We start from the raw sequence: 21,023 nt of genomic DNA, 5'->3' as shown, positions 1-21,023 counted from the left end.
TGTGTGGAAATAAAAGAGAAACTTGAGAAAATCGTTTTTTTGTTGTGTGATATATTTAAAGCTGTATCAAGTTAATTAAAGATCAGCAGTCGATTAATTTTTTTTAGAAACAAGCCATTTTAGCTGTCAGAATTGTTAAATGAATGTGGAAATCACAGCGTTTGACCAAAAATAGTTTGCGCAAGGATTTGGGGGATTAGATGGATCACAGAAATGTGTACACATCTTTAGGCTACTGAAACCAATATCCCGTTACAGTAAATGCATTGGCCATAGACTCATGCAGGTTAAGCCCACTTTTTCTCTTTCCTCTTCATTTTTTTCACATCTCACAACTAGATTAATTGGTTTTAGTTTCCAGCGTGTTATCAGTTGACCATTTCCCCCTGGCTGCATAAGTTCATCTCTGCTTCACATTTGAACACACTTTGTCTGGATTTTCATCAAGCTAACATGTTCCCCGTTTCTACCGATGGTGTGAGCTGTAGGTCCACTCTGTCACCTTCTGTATGTCTGGTCATTATATCTACTGCATGAGACATACAACACATTATACATTTCTCTACGCATTTCATGAATTTTCTTACTGTCTGTGCATGCATTAACTGCATGTGTGCTCTAGTATTTGTCTGCATGCTACAGATAGAAAGCATATATATCTTATACTTTTCTTCCTTCCTGTCTATTTTAGCAGGCCTGTGCTTTTATGTTTTCATAGCCCATGGATATCTTACCTACAAACTGAAACATAATGCAGTTAATTTTTTATATTCCTTTAGAAGCAGTTGGAAAATTGGCTGCTTTAGGAAAAAAACATCACTGCTAGTTTCAAAAGATGCAACAAATGAAAGCACCACACATTAAATGGTGTTCAGGAAGTCTTGAGAAATGTCCCTTTACTTAATAAAAAGTCATAATAAATGCACGTATTTCTTCAAGGATGTTTAAGTGATCAAGATGTGACCATCATTGCAATTTTCATGTGGAAGTCTGCATCAAGGCAAAACCTCTTTGCATATGTTGTTTTTTGTTTTCAGTACAGCACTACTAATTTGTTTTTTGAATACAGCGCTTTGTAGTGGATAAAAAAGCACATTTTTGCCTCTGTTCGCTTGACATTTTGTCACCTCAGTTGATGAAATGTGTCTGAACTTATCTCATTTGCCTAACCACACTAATTTCTAAGCTAAAGTCTTTTTTCAATTTTTGGTCCAGCCCAGTGGATGGCTGTCAAACAACATAATGATAACAGACACTGCCATAGACCTAATTCAGTTTCAGAGCACTTCTTACTGCACAGAGACGAGGGCCAAATATTTATCCACAGGACTGTTTGTTCTTCTCTGATTCACCTCCCATGTGTTCTAGGTATAACTACAAAAGAACAGTTAGACTCCTCTTCACATCCATAAGCCATATTAGCCACTGAACTGTTGTGGAAAATGTTTGCATTCAAAGTTACTTTGGGTATGCACCACCAGCAGCGATTTGTTGAATGATCTATAGCCAAAACATTAGCTTGCTATTTCTCCACAATGTGGGCACAGATTAAAAAGAAAAACTGTCACTCCCAGTGCGCTCTGAGACAGAGACGGAAGAGAGAGGGTTTTGCGTTCAGGGCTCAGATATTGATTAAAGATTTGTTTTTGTCAGCCTTTCCAGTCTCATGACCCTCGCTCTCATCTCTAGGGTGGGGCTGGAGCAAGCTAGCATGACAGATACCCTTAAATTTGGCCCAAGTGTTTGCTTAGCAGCCAGGATCAGCGATAATCCAAACATCATCACAGAGAAATATATATATCTTTATACCCATTCGTCAAAGGGTGATGTAAATTATACAGCAGCATGCACAGACTGCCACTGTTCAGCTCATACATGGCCTGTGGTGGCAACATGAAAGCTGCAGACCTCTAGTCTCTATATTGAAAAGCATTCCTCTCCCCGTTTAGCCTTTTGTATGTGAGCTCACTCATCAAGACCTAGAATGTAATTGGCTCCAGTGTGCCAGCTCAGCTCAGCACATCCTCTCGTGTAACAAGCTCTGGTATCAGCCTGTCTTGCACTTTAGTGTTTTACAACCAAATAGTAGTTTTCTGTAGATCCTTCTCTTGGCTAATGTACAGGCAGTCATTAAGGCTGCTGTTTAAACTCCAAAATAAATATTAAACCTTACAGGGGTTCCATGGGAAAAGCAAAGAAGTAGAGTTGTTTATAGACTTTGATCAACTTCTGGTTAAGAAAAAAGAGCTACATTTACATTCTCAAAGCCACATTTTAGTGGGTAAGTTCCTGTTTATCCACTGATCAAATCAGGCAATTTGATTAAGAAGAGCTTGTCTATATTCTCTAAACCTGCTAGGCCCCCTCAGGGCTGTTTTTGTATCACACACAAACTACAGGATATATACAAGATATCCATTCCACATTCCGCAATGGACAGATTTTTAATTAGTAAACAATACTTTGTAGGAACGCTCACAGTTTCTCCTTTGCATCAGTGAAAATGCTCGGTGGAAGAAAGACATACTGTAGCTGAAATATTGTAAGTTCTGATAAATAGCAGGTGACAGAACAAAAAGAGTTTAGAGTTATTAGAGTGCTGTAAAAGGAAACCTCAGTAATGAAGAGTTCACTTTTGTGTGTTTAAGAGCCTTGTAAGAAATGTTTTTTAAAAGACCCCATTCAAGTTAGACAAGGACTCCCAGATTAGAGAAGGCCAAAACTGAGCATCTGAGGAAGTGCCACATCTAAAAAAACATGGTTTATTTAACAGCAAAAAGCACAGAACGCTGTTTGAAACATGACAGTAGTTAACCTGTTCGTCAAAGAAATGCAGTCATTCAAAACCCAGAGACAATAGCCCTATATATAATCTGATGTTTTGGTACTGTAAGGTCTCTGGCGTTTTTGTACCTGGTGTTAATAATAGCCTCCATAGTAAATGCCTAGTTTCTCTCCAGTTTATATTAAAATGGAAGGAAAAAAAAGATTATCGCCGGTCCACTGAATGAATGATGTTAATGTCAAATATTAAATAAAAGCAGCAGAATTTCTTTGTGTTTTCTGTCTGGCTTAATTTGGACATTATGAAGATTTAGTATTAAAGTTAATAAAGCTTAACCTATATCTTTTCTCATAGATCAGTTAGTACTACTGTTAAAGGTTTAGTTGCAAATCCTTTGCTGTCAATGAATAACTGAAATCCACGATCTGTAGACATAAACAGATACTTGGCAAATTCCCTGGAGATGCTCTGCCAGGTCTGTATTGCAGCCATACTAATTTCTTGCTTGTTTTGGGGACATTTTGCCTTCAGTCTGGTCTTCAGCAAGTGTAACACATGCTCACTTGGATTGAGGTCAGCTGACTGAATCGGCCAGTCAGAAACATTACGCTGACTGAAAAATAGTGAAAGTCAGCAGTTAAAGCCCACAGAGTGTGTCTCATTCAAATGCATTGTCCCGGGGAAACTGTTCTAAATGCACTGCATGTATGATATATTGATTTAAAATTAAATACAGAGGATTGAAAGTATACTTTTTTCAGTATAAAATTAAGATTTGTTAACACCAAAATAAAAATGGCGAAATGCTTTTAACATTCAGAATGTTTACATGTAGCACATTAGTAATCTAATCATTCTCCAGTTTGGTGGTAACCTGATTTCAGAGGCATCCTTGTAAGGTTAAGGGATTAGGAGAGATCCAGTTAACACCTTGTTAGTCTTGCAGGGTTTACATAGGTTGCTTTGACGCTTGGGGGGTTGTTAGCTGACAAATACAAGACTGGCATTTTCAAAGTAGAAAGCAGTTATGTTGCAGTTGTGTCACCCTTTTCATGTGCGCGGCATACTGAGCCGAGATGCTTTTTGCATAATTCAGTGGTCTCTGGCAAAGTTGTAGAACCAAAGGTGCTTTGCTCGAAAACACGTTGTGCAATGACCGGTGTGATTTTAAGGTTATGAAATTATTAAAACCAAGTGGGAGATTTTATTACATCTGTCAAGGTCCTCAATGCTGTTCTCATCCAAAATATTTCAGCCTGCTGGCAGGTTGAGCAGACATATCCTCTTACAGTAGATTTCTATCACAACTCTCTCGGTGAGGAAATCCTCGACATACTTGAGCCTGGTGTTGATGGTGTCATACGAGGGTGTGCCAGAGGGGAGCATTAACTCCCGAATAATCTGAGGAGAGACGGACTCTTCGTATGTACGGATGTGAGCTTTAAACAGCAAATCTTTTAGGAAGGGCGATGGTTAAGACTTTCTACTGACCTGTGAGGTATCAGAGTGTGGATTTAATGTGTTTTTTTTAAATCTGTTTCTTGCTCACATTTGAAGTTGTTGCTCCGAGAACGAGTATCCACATAAAACAGCTTCTTTTCATCTTTTGTCTCTGCCTCTGATCATTCACTTGCAGCATGTTATCTAGTTTTGACAGTGAAACTACTCTGGTGGTACCTAGGAGCAGATGCTGTGTGCGATTCTTAATTGGGTGAAAAAAATCATTACAGATACCTGTGACGCTCACATAAAACAGGGTCTACATGAGGCTACATGTAAAATAATAGGTACAGACGGATATAGCGGATACCACAGATATGCTTGCATTCCTTTGGGAGCGATGACGTTCCACCTTATGGATTATGGTATTCTTGGGATCCATCTCTATGGATCAGCTGAGTTGAATTTTCTCTTTGGATGTTTCTGGGCAGTTGCACTGCACTCTTTCAGAGATATACAGCAAGCAGGCTGCAGACACTTTTGGTATAGTCTCATAATGAAGTGCACTACTGGATTATTTGTATTGGCTTTATAGTGGTGTTTTGCTTTGGTTGAACTTTTTCTCTATTTGTCTGATATCAGCTACCCCAGGGATCCATAGTCAGCACTCATATTCAGGCTTTTTTTTCCGGTCTCCCCCTTTACTTGCCCATTACGCCTAACCTACAGTTATATAAATGTGAAAGAATGCAGCTCAGTCTGTGATGTTTGCTTCTTGTTCTTCTATATTTTCAGACTATATTGCATTACGGATAAATGCTGTATTTTGCATTACATTTAGTGAATGTATTTACATTTAATTTGAACTCATAAGCACTGAATAACAGATTTATTTGCACATGCTGGGACATTACCTGGATTAAACAGCTCAACATCCAAGATTTACAGTGTAACAGACTTTAAATCCATTAGAAAAAAAGAGAGAAGAAGCTTAAAGTCTATATGAATAGAGGACAGGAATAATGCAAACTTTACTGGCAGCTACAGATACTAGACACTTCTTATTTTGCCCTTTCTTGATTGTAGACTATTCTCTCAGCCTTATACAAATCCCCATCCACACAAATGAACTGTTCCCTTTTCCCACATAGACTGTTCTGATTTTGTTCCATCTAATTGTATATTATTGTTACTGATACAAATGGATACACTGACAATTTCTCCTGTTTTTGTTTAAACTTGTTATCACTTGTAATATCCGTGCTTAGAATATTCTTATTTTTATGTAATTTACAATTTCCAACATATAGCTGTTTATATTAGATTTCTTTATGATATTGTTAATTTAATCTGTTTTGTTTTTTTCGCTCCCTAAGCAAATATAATTTGTCCACGCTTAAGTTATCTGCATATTTAAGCAAGAAAACAGCGATGGAATGAAATGAACATTTGAATGCATCCATGCAAAAGGGTCTACTGTTTCCTAATTCTTGTGAACTGATTGTGAAAAGTAAATTGAACAACATACATTATGATGTAAGCATTGGGCCTGGTAATTGTAATTATTTCCCTGAGTAATATACCACATTATTTGTGCAGCACACAGATTCCTAAATCCCCACACACTATGAAATCACTCAAGGGTGTTTATTGTGTTTAAATAATGAATAGATACAGCCTTTACAAGTTGACACTGAAAAATTTCTGGTGAGCTCCCCCGATAGAATGCATTTCACAGTAAAATAATTTAGTCGACCACAAAATAAAATGTATGCAATACTCTATCCTTAGATTAATTTCCTAATTCAGTTGGGGATAGTTGTTTTACTGTCAGCGTTTTGCTGCTGAGAGACTTGCAGACTGATAAAGAGGGATATGAGCAAGTCAATAAGGTAGGCGAGCTTGTGCTAAATATTCTTTTTTATCATGCTCTTTTTGTAGATGAACATGGACATTTGAAAATATACCTGCCCAAGAAGCTGCTTGAATGTCTACCAAAATGCACGTCGCTGCCAAAGGAGAGACACCGGTGGAACACTAATGAGGTACGGACAGCATTGCTAATCATACCTCTTTCCACTAAATCCATCTCTCTTCAAAGATAGCCGTACATAAGACACTGTTCTCTCGGGCCCTTTTCAGACATATAAATCATATGAAATCTCTCTGAAATAACAACTGCTACCTGTGATGTTCACTTTTACACCAAAATACACTGAACAATGCTGGTATACGTTACATGCTTAAATATGACATATGAAGACAGTGAAAGTGTGATTTTTAAATGTACCTATTAGGGTTTATTTCTAGCTCTTGTGCTCCCACTTCACATTACACCTGTTTCAGCATGTATCATTACTTTGCAAGAATTTGTATTTGCATTAATAACTATATTTGAAATTTAAAGTCCATCTTCATCTTATATTGACACACAGTTTCCTGTGATATTTTTTTAGATGTACTATTGCCAACAAAGATAATTCACTGGTTTCTGTTGCAGCATGTCGTGCAGTGGATTTTCTTTTTATTTAACCTCACTTTTAAACTGAAACATGTCTCCGAGCCTGTAATTTGTGTTTACTAGAGATTTGGCAGCGCTCGTCGTGCATGAAAACCCTGTTTGTTAATGTCACTTGTAAGTTTTATTCACAAAACTTCACCCAGCGAGTTCAGCAAGCAGCGAACACGTAAATAGTGTTTTGCACTGGCAGAATGAAAGTGTTTCATGTTTGCATCACATTAGGTAAGGATGACATACCACATTGTACTTTTTTCCCATATAAATGTTTTGCTTTTTAAGATGTTAGAGATGGCCTTTGTTTTCCTTATCCTTTACCAAGAGATCAGACAGTTTTTGGTCATCATTTATTTATGGTGCTAGACATTAAAAAAAATATCATTTATACAGGAATTTGAAGTCTCTCTGGAAAGTAATCAGTGTTTACCACAAGACTTTTTTTCCAGATCCAGACCCATGTAGACACATCCCAAATTAAAAAAATAAAGCATGCTAAAATGTTGAAAACAATAATAAATGTAATTTTCAGCAATCTTTATGATCCATTATCCACAGCGTAATTGATTTGCTCTATGGCAGTATTTTAGAGCGCAGACCAACGTCTACACAAGTCCCTAGCAGGGACTCGTGTTGCTTCATTTGTCAGCCTGCTTTCTTTCTCAGGGGATACGTTGATGAATTTATCGCTTTCATTTTCACTATTGATACATGAAAAACTTTCTTCTTTACAGAGAATAACTGGTAGCAATTAGATTTAAATACACTCCATGACAAATCTTAAAACCAATATGCAAAAATCAACCATCCATGCTCTTGATTAACAAATTGTGACCACATAAATACAGTCATCTGCAATGATGAAAGTTAATTGACTGAAAAACAACCAGATGATAAGGTACCAGACAGGCCCGTTTCTTAGAAAAAGGATATTCAAAAAGACAATCTGTCAGTAACATACAATTAAATATTATTTCACAGTGACTTTGTGTAGTCAGTCTTTTCAGAAAACACTTATGAGGGTATTAAGATATCTTACGGCGCTGATTAATACAGTAAGACCAAAGCATCTATCCTTGTACTCATCACTTCCATACTCGTGACTTTTCTTACACCTCTCTTCCAGTCTTCATTAAGTTCTCTATCATATCTTTCTCAATAGCCCAGCTGTAGTTATAAAAAACGTACAATGTGTGTGTGTTTCTAATTGGCTGGTGTTGTAACTTGTTTGCCCTGTTTGACCTGCATTGTGCTGTAAGCATTCTAAATTAATTAACATGGCTTTGAAATTGATCTCAAAGTGTAAGTCTAAGCATTTGCTCATGAACGCTGTTGGCCACAATTGTTAGCATGTCTTGTCATTTATTACCAAATTAAATCATAACAGACATATTTGAGAGAAAAAGGACCATGTTGTGTTACTGGCCTGCATATTCCTCCGTGGATTCTTGGCAGGATGATAGAAAATTGTGGGGGGAAAAAAGAAATTAGCAAAAAAAGATGGTTCTCTTGGTGTTATGGTATGCATGCCAATAGTGTTTTCCAGGGCTGAAAAGAGCAAGGCAACCTTTCCTTAAATCAAGGACATTTCTTTATTGTGCAGACCATGCAAATCAGAGTGTTTGGACCTCACTGGTGGCAGACAGGCAGGAAGGGAGGGATCAGAGAGGCTCTTGTCGGTGCAATTGTGTGACTCTTAGTGAAAGTGACACCTCATCAATTCTGTGCATATTTTTGGCACCGGCTCAGCATGCTTAATGCACTAATTTCCCACATTTTATGTTTAAGGAATATGAGCAGTTTGGTAGCTTGGCTTCTAATGTTCATTTGAGCCATTATTGTGCAACGTACCCCACAGTTATTTTTCTTTCATAGCGCTCTTTAGGCTGGAAAGTTTGGCCTCTTGTGGGAAAACTACAGCTATAGTGGGTTATAGCTATAGCCCACTATAGCTGTAGTTTAACATGGATGGATAACTTGGATGTGTATGTCATTTTTAAGCAAAAAACCTTCTTGTTCCTTGACTTTTAGGGTTCTTGTTTTATGCTATAATTACATGGATAAGTTTAGATAGTTGAAAATGGACAAAACAAGATATTTAAATTCATTTAAATGCACTAATAAATAAACATCCTAGTTTTGGGATTTTAGTCTGTTGTTAGGTGTTTATGAGTATATATTATAATTATAATATAATATATATAATGCTTAAATCAAGTTTTGTGGTATAATTTAAATGTTATTATTGTGAAACTATGGGTGTTCCCATGATATGGGATATGATATAATGCTGTAGGTGCTTTAGGTGTAAATGCTACAAATAGGTCATTTTGACCCATTGATGTTCGGTTCTTTGACAACATGGTGATGTTATAATATCTGCTATAGATAAGAACCTGCAGGGAACTTAGCTGCACCTGTGTGCCAATTTCAGTTGTTCAGCTCCTGATTGTTTCGAGTTTGCAAACAAACGATTAGAGATTTTTATGTAAGCTAATAAAATGTGTGCAAAGATTCATCTGTTTCCAGATTTTTAGGGTTTTTGTTGTTTTATCATAGAATTACATGGACAACTTTGGATTGTTTTGTCCACTGTCTAAATAATGAGATTAAAGAAATGTGGATTTTTTGTTCTGCTTTTATAACAACACAGAACATTAATTTGATATAAATCATGTAATTTGCTATTAAATCACATCAGCTGTAATTTGCATAACATAATTTATTTAGCATTTTGTAGTACATTAATCGTGTCTCTTATTTATGCACATCCAAACATCTGGTGAACCTCTGATTTTGATTTATTTCCATTCCTAACATGTCTTAATAACTACTTATAAGTTGCACCTAACATAAAAAGGAATTTTTATAAAGAAATTGGTTGCTTATCCTTCTTGCAGCCCACATCTCATTAGAGTCATATGTTTTGCTGTTGTTTAAGTCTAGGATTGTTCTGTTTCACTCTGTTTCAGAAGCTCACTTCACACATCTCTTTTCTTTTTTTTTTGTGAAAGTGAATGAGGATACAACTTGCTGGTTGAAAACTTTAATCTGAAAAGAGAATGAGTCGGGGCTGTGGTGTTGCCAGTGAGGTGAAGTGAAGCTAATGTAGAACTATTCATTTCTATCATTCTCATGATTCCCTTGTGTATTTTCATGAGAAGAAGGTGTGCAGGAATTCATTTCAAGCATTTACTGGAAAATTAGATAAACCAATCGAATCAAAATTCAAGGCAGAGGATGGAAGTTTAGAAGGTTGAATGGTACCCTTGTCAGTAAATCACGAGTAGCGTGCAAGGTACAGATATGCTATCAGCCTTTAAATTATCAATGGGAAAGAAGTACCTGGCTGCTCAAGAGAAAAACATGTTTTTACTGAAAGAAATGGAAAAGGAGGTTGTGATTGAAGTAACACTTTCTTGTGTTGCAATAATCAGTGACATTTCTGTGATTTCTCATCTGTCAAAAATGATTCAAGATCTTAGCACACTTTATAGTGAGCAAGTTGCAAAAGAAAACAGAAAGACTCCCAATGAGTCTATACTTACTTTATTTGAGCAACTGCTTTTTGAGGCTCTCGGGTTAGACAGAGGAGCGAATCTTCATAGAATTCATCTCAGGTCTACAGCCAGCTGCTATTGTCTGGTTTGCTGCTCTGGCACAATGACCCCTATTTTGCTAGACATTTCTGTTGAGATTAGAATCTTTTTAAAGAAGGACATCTTCCACAGGAAGGGCTTTAGGCTTATATCCTTTTCAAGATCAAACAGAGTGAGCCTGATGTTTGGTTATGCCGGCATGGAGGTTTCAGTACTTGAGTTGTGTTGGAGAATTGCTATTTTACCAGGGCTATTTCCCAGATGGACTTTTTGGGGGTTTTTTTAGGTTCACTTTAGACTTCTGAATCAGGCTGTATATCATTATAGGATTCAAAGCAAGTGTCCATTGGGGAGCTACCAGTAAAAGAAAGGAGCTGATTTTATTTAGGATTGACTTTTCTGCTATACTGTTGGACTTTTTGGTCTAAATGGCAACATTTATGATGTGCTATTGGAGTCTTAAAGACAAGAGTGAGTAATATTTTCTACACCAAAACACGTTGGATTAGATCTCTCAGTGTTAGCCTCCTTGGAGAGATTCTGACTTTTAATAAGTAGTTCAAGTGTGACATTATGAAGCATTGATAAACAGAATAAATTTGACAATTGTAGAGAGAGTGACTATATTCCTTGTCACTCCACGTTGAAAAGACGAGGCAGAGGAGTACGGCATGAAGACTTGGTTGAGGGAGGACACTGGGCCTAAGCTGGTGTGACACCCTTAGCCTTTAATGAACGGCACAACGCTCTGAGTACTATGAGCTTCCTTTCAGCTTAGAGGGGACTGCTTCTGAACTGGTGCTGAACCAAAACAGACAAGAGAGCATCAGCTCAGGCCTCCACCGGCCTGCTACACATTTAATGCCCCTGTCGTCAGGAATAATCCTCTCTGCCTCACGCCGCTGCCAGCAGCAACGCAGCGTGGTGCCTACATGCAATATGCCACCGCTCAGGACAGAGCAGGAGAACCAGTAGAAACACTTAGTGGACTCACCGGGCAGCGGGCGTAGCAAGCAGGGAAACAGTGATCACAAACCACAATAAATGAAATTAACTGCGATATCAGATACACTGTCAGTAACACTATAAGATAGGTACAATAATGACAAGCACAATTGGATGCAGTGTGGTGTAATCACTCACTCCTTATCTCCGACTAAAACATAATTTCTGTTAACCCACTCCCTGCCACTGTGGTATCTTGGAACCTGCTGTTTTGATTTTACACAACAATGCCCTTGCTTGAATACAATTACAGAGGGGAAATGAATCATTCTTTATGAATTCATTTGTTCTTTGAGAACTGTAATGATTCTTTTTCAGTGCTTTTTAAAAATATTTTCATTTAAAATATGAAAGGATAGCACAGCGATAGCTCTAAATCTCACAGATGCATTATTGTTATCTTTTCCAGCGAAAGGGTCATTTTAGCTTTTAAAACCCTCCATAATTTCATGCTTGTTTCCCTAGTCGGTTGGAAATAAATACCACAACCACCCAGCTTTGTGGCTTTCTCACTCCAACGTTATGCCCTAAAACGAAATTAATTTCAGGAAGTTTAGTTTGTGTGGGCTGGTGTCAGGTTCATGACCAAAACAAAAGTTTTGGCTTCACTTGCTGTGCTATGTGCAGGCGTGTCAACTTTTTGCAGTTTTTGCGTGCATTTATTGTTCAGTCTTACCACACTCACATCAACAAATGGTCAAAAAAAATGAATGTTGCTCATGCATTTTTATTAATGTAAGTCCTTTGGGCCACCTTCTTCTCTGACTGTGCTGTGTTCCAGCATGCAGCAGGGTTTCCTCCAGGAAATTGGTTAGCGCAGGTGGTAAGTGCTGTCCCCATCTAATCGCACCCGTAGGTGATGCAAGTCCAGCTGGTCAATAAAAACTTTAAACTAAGCAGCAAAGTGCTGTGCAGATTATTTATTACAAAGGAAATGTATGGTGCTGAGCTGAATCAAACAGCTCTTGAAGCGACTTGTTCTGTTATTAGTGTAGTTACTAGATGACAGCTGAAAACATTGTTTGCTTGATTTCCCTGCGTTTTTAATAAGAATGATTTAACGTTTTGTAAGAATAGATCAGTTTCTCCTGACATTAGTGAAGGCACTCTTTATTTTAGATGATATGAGATGCTTGATTTAACAAAAACACTACAGGGAAAAACACCATGTGTTTAACATTATTTTGTAGACATATTAAGCAGACAGACCTGAAGTTATAACTACTGTTTTCAATACTAGCTCAGCCAAACAAAACAAAATAAATTGAGATTTTACTACAAGCCTCAGATTTGAACTTAAAAAAACATGTTAAAAGGCTTGAGCATCCCTTTCAGAATATCCCAGCCTCTTTGAACGCTGTGTGAATGAAAGCTTTCTGTTATGAAATAGACTTATTTGTATTAGAGTGATCTGGTTAAGAGTTATTTCATTCTTCATTCCTGGTTCTGATACATTTCAACCATTACACAGACCTGACCTCGGCCGTCAGTGTTTTCTATGGCCGCTCACCTAATAGAACACAAGGTTACGCTTGATTAAATGTTTATTTTTATTTGAGCTCCTTGCCATGCAAGGCTTTCTCTGTGGAGAGTAATTAAAATGACTCCCACCAATTGCAAATGTTTACAGAAATGTTCATTAGCTTCTCTGGGGCAATCAGTGAAAATTAAAGGTCATGCTTTTCCATCTATCTGTTTGTTTGTTGTTGCCTTTCTTATCTTTGATTCTACTTTCTGGGTTAGATCCAATGTTATGTTTTGTTTTTTTTTCCCAGTGAGAGGTACCGATAACATGTCAGCGTGTCTAGGTGAGAATCTTTTTAAAGTAAGGTTCAAGTTTTATTTATATCAGCTCGTCATTGAACTACTCAGTTGAGGTTTAGATGGCCAAATGCCTCTGCAGTTTATTCCGGCTGCTCGGGGAGCACATTTATTTAGCCACTGTGCTGCAGTGTGTCAACTTTTCACTTTTCTTTTCAAAGGGTTTTTAATGGGAACACCCAGGATAATTTATGTCTGTGTGTGGCGTGGAATGATCCTATACTTTCATCTGCTGTAGTTTCCACTCAATTACAGTTTACTAAATAATATATTTTGCTGTGCTTTTTTCATCACATTTGGCTTGCGAAAGTAGACGACAGGAAGATAAGGAACTGGTGGAGTTTCTTTGGATGGCTGACTTCATAGTAACTTCCTGTGAGCTTGATAGCTTTACTGATTGCTAGTGTTGTAGCGTACTGTGAAGTGTCAATTGCGAGGCCACGATGTAGTGAGGCTGTTGTAATAGGAACCCACCAGTCAGGTCATCCAGGGGGTCCTGTATGCTACAGGAACCCTTTGCTTTTTCCTCTGGATGTGCACATCAAGGCAGGGGTCCTCAGTATCCTCTGAAGACAGGGGTATCCACTCAAAATTGCATGACCTCTATTGTAGCAGATACAGGTCACTCCACCTCCTGTGGGAAGCCTCTAAATTGAACCCAGCTTGTGTCTTCGATTTCTTTCTATTTCTCTCTTCCTCTGGTTTCCCTCCTTTACTCTTATCTTCTGTCTCTTTCCCTTTTCCCTCATGTGTTCACTGAGCTGCAAAGCTATTCAGGCATAGACAGAAAGATTTCTACCTTTCTCTCCGAATTGCTTGGTCAGGATTTTTCTGTGCAGAACCGTTTTGTAATGGAGTTTAACTTTATTTACTAGATAAAGGAAAATGAGTTCTGCATTTGATGTGCACATCTATGCTTCAATAAACTGTTATATTGTTCTATATACAGTAGATGTTCACCTACCTACCTGGCAGCCATGACTGGAATTGCATTGTATTATTATATTCAATATCATGATATTTTCTGTAATCTAAACATTTATTCTTGGAACTTTTTGAGTGTATGTTTTTGTTACTGAATCTGAATAATAAGCATAACTGAATAATACATTTTTCCACTGTGGCCGCAGGGTTATTGAACATGTCTATGCTCATCAGCAGATAAGGAGGTTGCCCATACTGTGAATGATTGGGAAGGTGATTCAGTGGAGTCTAAAAAGTTTTATTTACATAGACTGTAGGCAAGTATCTTGTCTTTTCTTTAGAATTTAGAAGCTGTAACCAATTAAAGGAACAATGTTTCGTTACATTTCTCAGATATATATTCAGAAAAAAGATATTGTATGAAAACAACATAATTTCCCTGATTTCAAATATCTCCAGCACCAATTAACTGATATGAAATTAACAACAAGCAGCTGCTTGCTATTTAAATTGGGGAGAAATAACAGGGATTTGGCCAAAATGGAAACAAAAAGAAAACCTAGACTCAAGTGGAGCTTGAAGAAAACGCTGCTGCTCACAAAGCGAGTACATCAGAGAAAACAAGTAATGAAAGGGACATTTGGTAACACATTGACAAGAGTAGATAAATAAGATGTATGGAAGGAGACGGCAAACAAAATTAATGCCAGCTTTACTCTTACCATTGGTACTCTGTGGAATACAAAAAATGTGGTTTAACATCCTTTGAGAAGTGTGTCAGGAGATTGCTGCATACAAGAAGGCCGCTGCTGCTAGTGTCCGCTATGAAATGACTGTGTTTTGAATAATGCATAGTGCTTCAGATAAAGTATTGTTCATGACCAGTGCAATATTGTTCAGTGTGTGTACTTGATGCTTTGGGACCACCGCCTGAACAATTAAGTACAATACATGCTGACATTAGAGTCTAAGAAAACAAGACCAAGACACGGTTTGATCTTTTTTGTATCGCAGGTTATAGAGAATAAGGTTTTCTACTTCAGCCTCAGACTATAAGACAATAACAATATGAGCAACTGAACAATAGACCAAACAACTCTTTTTTTCTGGACTTTGGCCGCTTTTTCATTCATTCATTTGTTTCATTTTTAGTCCAGTCCTCGTACCTAACCATGACAATAAGGTGGCAGTGGTGGTACATTTAAATAAGATACAACTGAAAACTGTACTTACCCAGACTGGCTGACTGGTTATTCAAGTAAAAGCTTCTCCACGAATTCATGCTCTCATAAAAACTAATGAGAGACATGCATATGTTTTCACATTCATTTCAGAATAATAGATGATTTTCACTCCCCTACTGTCTCTTTTCAAGTCGTATTTTTTTCTGTACTTACAAGCAACCTGATTAGTCAAACATCTCTTTACACATAGTGCTGCCAGAGCAGAAAGAAGCAGCTTTGCTCCAAAAGAGGCTCTTACTGTGATTAAAGTGGCACCTATAATTCTAGCATGTGTATGTAAACACTGACATCACACATTTAAGTTTGCTGAGATGTGTAAATCTACTCTGTATCAAACACACATTGTGCTCCCCGTGTGGATTGCTAGATCTACCATATGTTCTAACTGTGCATACTGTAAGTACAAGTGCGGATGATCATTCAAGTAAAGTTTGCTTTATTTAAACTAGGCCACACTTAGAATACTTTCTGTTTTGACACCACACAACCTAGTTTTTCTAGAGCTTTTAACATTTGATGTATAGTTCTGTGCAAAAGTCTTAAATCATCACTCATTTCTTTGTATTTCTTCCAAGAAGCAGCACTTTGTTGTAATTTTTCTAGTCTTGAGCAATCTTTTGAAGTTGTTTTCTTTGGACATTGGCTGCTTTTTCATCCATTCATTTGTTTCATTTTCAGTCCAGTCCTCAAACCTAACCATTTCCAGAAGAATCCTTTAAAAAAAATTAACACTTAACACTGACGTATGAATTATTCAAGCATAAAAATGGCACCATACTAAAGGAATGAGCCAGTGTTGTGTCTACACAGGCAAGCTGAATTTGTTGAATTAAAAAAAAGCCCATGCAAGCACAGTTTGGCAGGCATAAAATAGTATTTTTGCCCCAATAAGGTGATTCCCAAAGAGCTATTAGCTGAAAACTTGACATGTCTTGGCATAGTGTATACTGTATTCTTAAAAAAAAAACTGAGAAAGCTTACACTTCAGTTGATATACTGTTCGCTCGTCAGAAATGGTCTCAGTGGAAGGGTTTCTGTCAAGAAGCCTTTCTTAAGGAAGGGAAACTAGGAGAAAAGGCTGAGGTGTCAAATTACACAAGAACTGGCCTTAAAATCAGTGGTAGAAGGTCATATCATATTGTTGCCAGGTGTACTGAAGAGGCTAGGAGAGAGGTCCGACAGTGAGTGTCTATAGCCGTCTGTAAAACATGGTGGAGGCTCTGTCATGGTTTGTGTCTGTACTTCCAACAGCAGTGTAATCTTGTGAGAATTGATGGGATTGGGAGTGCAGAAAAGTCAGATTTCGAACCATAATACAATACCATCTGATTGGCAACAGCTTAATTTTTCAGCATGACAATGGTCCCAAACACACTCTTGAAACCGTACCAGGGTAGAAAAGCACACAGTGGAATATATCAGTCATGGCTTTGCCTCCCCCCAACAGCAGTGTGAGATCATCTTGACAGAGAATGGAACAAAAGGCAGTCAACATCCAAAGAAGAGCTTTCAATATTCTTCAAGAAGCCTGGAGAACTATTCCTTAAGACTACTTGAAGAGAATAAAACTTGCCTCACAGAGTTCAGGCTCTGTTAAAGATTAAAGGTGGTCCTATCAAGTACTGACTTTCAAGTTAGTTAGAAATGTACAACCACTATTTTTGCCTCACTTACTTCCTTTTATATTTACATGTTTTAATAAATTTTCACACCTATTTCTCATTTTCCTAGTTCAGACACCTCATTTTATCACAAACTATAGGAGCCAATTGTTAAAATGCAGACTTAACCAGACGTTGTTTTATAACTCAGTCATGCTTTGATAGAGCATCAATCTACTGAAACATCGTCTGCAAAAACAATTCAAATCAAATATTATTCAAATTAATGGTAGTTATGCATAATATTATTATTGAACTGAACCAGACTTTCTGAGTGTGTTTGCTATACAACTCCATAAATTCATGAGCAAGTTCTTGAGATGACCTCTCACCAGTTCTGCAAAAGTTTTTCAAGGCTTAATTATATAATTAATATAGCTAATTACTAAACTTATCTAGATACTATATTTATTTCAGTTTTATAATATTCTTGGTATTTTATACATCTTTTATTGTGACAGCACTGTTTATACATTTTAAGCTCACCAGAATCTCTCTGATGGAGCACATTCGTCTGAACAAACACTAACTCCTTGTGGAAATCTCCAGTAAAATTGTGCCTTTGCTGGGCTGAGGTTTAGTTGAGCTCGCATTTGGAAGGCTTGCCCTTTCAGTTATATTTTTGTTGTCCATTTTTAGATGTTCTAAGTTGTTTCGTAACGCTTCATGTAGCGCAGTATTTGTTCAGCTCTATTGCTTGTCCCATTTTGTATTTCACCAAGGTTAAACAACAGTGCTGGCCGGCAGAAGCACACCATGTATCTTTTTATTTTCGTTGAGAGAGTGAACGCAGAGAGAGAGGCTACTTCAGCTATTCCTCAGAGGAAAGAGGATCTTTTTTTAGAGTATCAAAGGAGCACATCATTTCCACACAACAAAATGTAACATGTTCAGATGGAACTGAGGTCGGAAGATACTTCATCTGGCACCGGAACGAGGAGGCTGCCCTGACTCAGAGTGTATGTTTCACAGACGTTCTCCAGGAAATCCCTTTGATTGTTCTTTGGACTCAGTAGGAGGCCGGGTGTTTGGGTAATCAGTAGAAGGCCACATGGGTTCTTCCGATTCATGGCATCCTTCCGGCTTACCCTGCTCACTTTTTGGTCCATCTCTTTCTATCTCCGTCTCTCTCTTGCTGTCTCTCTTGTTGTGTGTTGGTCTTTGATCTCTAAAGGTCCTTGAGAATAAGGAGCCAGCAACAACAGCAGGATGGGATTCTCTGTGGGCCGGTTTGGATCCAAGCCCATCATGCCCTTTTCTATCTGATGGACAGCTCCAGGCATGACTATGCCTCTATACCCTACTACAATAGTCCTTCATCTGATTAAACCCTTGCTCATTGTCAAAGGAGAACTAGAACTAGGGCTATCATTAACTTTGTTTGTAAGCAGCAGGGACGACTTTAAAATGTAAGCATGTATAAATCATTATATGTCTTAATAATTATTATTTTTTGCTTAAACAGAAGGGGTGTTACGCTGATGCTTGCAGTTCTGAAGAAACCTGTTTAATGGCACTAGACATTGTCTATCTAAATTTTTATTTTTAGATCTCCTATTGCATGTGAGGCATTTATAGAATTAACAGACAAGAAATCTGAGCATTTGGCAGGCTGACATGACTGTGAATAGACAGCTGCTATTTGCTCCTGTCTAAAATCTGGCTATTTCATCCAAAGGCCATGTTGACTAACTTTGCAAATGTTTATGAGTCCAGTCTCAGATCTTAATATGAGAGTGCTGTCAAATCACATTTATCCTATTTTAAATGAATATACTGGACTGAACAACATATTGATATTTTATGGCACAATTCTCTTATACTAAAGTGAACTAAAAAATAAACAAATTTAATACAAATAGTCATCAAGCATGTCTGCAGACCTGAAAATACAATAAATAACTGTTTTCTGAGTCTTGGGAGTATAAGGCTCTACTTTATTTTCACTGCTACTGTTGAAATATATCTTACTTTGTATCATTATTCCTACACAGGTCACCCTGACCTTTTGGATTATATATTTGTATTTCAGTGACTCACAATAGTAAAGGTTATTCCCTATAAGTTCATTGTTTTTTTCTTATCAAAGCTGCCCATTCAGGCACCTTGTAGAATCCTGGTCCAGTAGGATTCAGACGTTTTTCGTTGGAAGTCCTTGAGCCCTTTTGTTCCTCTGGGCAGTATGTGAAGTCCCTTTTCTCTTTGAGATGTTTACACATCAATAAAACTGTCTGAATTTGAAAAATAAAGCTGACAAGGACATAATGATCTGTCCCACAGGTCCCAGATCCAGGACTGAGCAAGTTCTCAGAAACCTTCTTAGCACAAATAAAGTTGCAGAATAAGGAAACTCTCAGTGGGTTTTTGTGATAGATCATTTATTCTCTTTTTTTCCAATGGTCCATTTTGTAAAGTCATACGTAGGACACAAGTGAAAGAATCAACTTTGTGTGCTTGCTCTGTGTGTGTGTGTGTGTGTATGTGTGTATATATATACATATAAAGCAGTTTTCCAGTGAAGAATGAATTAAACTAAACTTTGAGGAAAGTGTACACTGAAGTGATGAGTGACAGCAAAGTGAGGTGTTTATTTTATTTTATTATCTTTCTTTTGATTGAATTCAATTCTCCTGCATTGTTCTATATTCTGTGAATGAGCTGTATTTGAAAAATATATCTGTCAGAGAAAGCTTATGGAATTGCAGCAGAGGAGTTGATTGTGAGCTTCTCTGTCACAGGCTCTGTGGTGAAACGTTGCAGTATATGGTTTCCGCTGCTACTGGTGCTACAAAGAGCGGAAGGGGAACAACTTTAAACTGATCAGATACACCTTCCATTTAATGTAAAAGTCTTAATTAAAAACCTGTATAAATAATGATTTTTACCTAAAATATTTCCAGTGCTGTACTTGAAGCTACGCAGCATATTTAATCCCTCATATGTCAGAACTTATAAAGCACTGAACCTGAAACTTACTTGAATGAATGTACCTTACAGATAGCCAATGTGGCTAACACAGCACTCTTATTCTTGCTTAGCTGTGGCTTTTACGTACTTTGACCAGTGACAGAAGTGGGAGCTGTCTTTTTCATCTTTTCATTTTACAACACTGAATGTCTTGGCTTAATATTTAGATATCGAGGTCAGACTAGTTGTAGCTTTTTTATGATGATGTATACAGGGTCGTTGTTTGACTCTACCATACTGGTTAGTGTTGATTGTTTTGGTGAAAGACAGCAGCGTTTGCTTTCCAGCTTGAGCCTAAAAGGTTGAGGTGTCAACACAGTGTATAGCTAGAGTCCATAATAACCTGTCCCCCTCCCCTATCCTTGCTTCCACTCCCCTAGCCTGTCCTTTAGCAGAACCTTGAGGCACCATTGAAATTCTGCACTGCCTTTTGAAATCTCTGTTGATGAGGCAACATAGACCCACAGTGGCTCTACTGTTCTCCCACTGCAGGGTATTTTTCAAAGTCATGTTTATATACTATAACTAGAAAGGAGAGAAAGTGCTTTGATGGTATGTAACAATGAAAATGCTTAGAAATCTCCCCTGGACTGGAGGCATGGACGCTTCCGTTGGGCTGTGCTTCCCGCATGACATGTGCACTTTCTCAATAGGGCATGCTGGCAACTGTATTTCATGCAGTGACTCTTGGGTCATATTATGTGTATCCAATTGTGCGTGGCACACTGAAAAAATGTTAATTGCAAATTCAGAATGCTACAGTGAGCTAATATATGTCTGAGCAGTCCTGTCTTGTGCGTAGTATATAATTATATGTAATGGCAGAATGATGTAGCTTCTCAGTCTTGGAGGAATTCCATTGTCTGAGTTTTGAAAAAATTTACTAGCAGTATTTTTGTGAGATGTATTTTTCCCACAAAGTGATTTTCTTGAATCTGGGAGAGAATTTTTTTTTCTCTTCTGCTTGACTGAGGAGTGATTTATGTTTATATTTGTTTTCTTGTGAAATTTCAAGTGCTTTATACATATCTCAGATTCTGTCAGATGAAAAAGGAATCTTCA

At 37.6% G+C, this 21,023-nt stretch overlaps 1 protein-coding gene across 1 annotated transcript in view; it reads left to right on the top strand.

Moving 5' to 3' along the window:
• camta1a (calmodulin binding transcription activator 1a) overlaps window positions 1-21,023 on the top strand; it is a 289,743-nt gene that overhangs the window by 2,588 nt on the left and 266,132 nt on the right. The window contains exon 2 of the mRNA XM_080294705.1: window positions 6,167-6,270. Coding sequence (XP_080150831.1) covers window positions 6,167-6,270 — 104 coding nt within the window. The remainder of the gene's footprint in view (window positions 1-6,166; window positions 6,271-21,023) is intronic.

The sequence above is a fragment of the Astatotilapia calliptera genome, chromosome 20, assembly GCF_964374335.1.
Source record: "Astatotilapia calliptera chromosome 20, fAstCal68.1, whole genome shotgun sequence".
Taxonomy (NCBI): domain Eukaryota; kingdom Metazoa; phylum Chordata; class Actinopteri; order Cichliformes; family Cichlidae; genus Astatotilapia; species Astatotilapia calliptera.
This window is presented reverse-complemented; position numbering and strand designations above follow the sequence as displayed.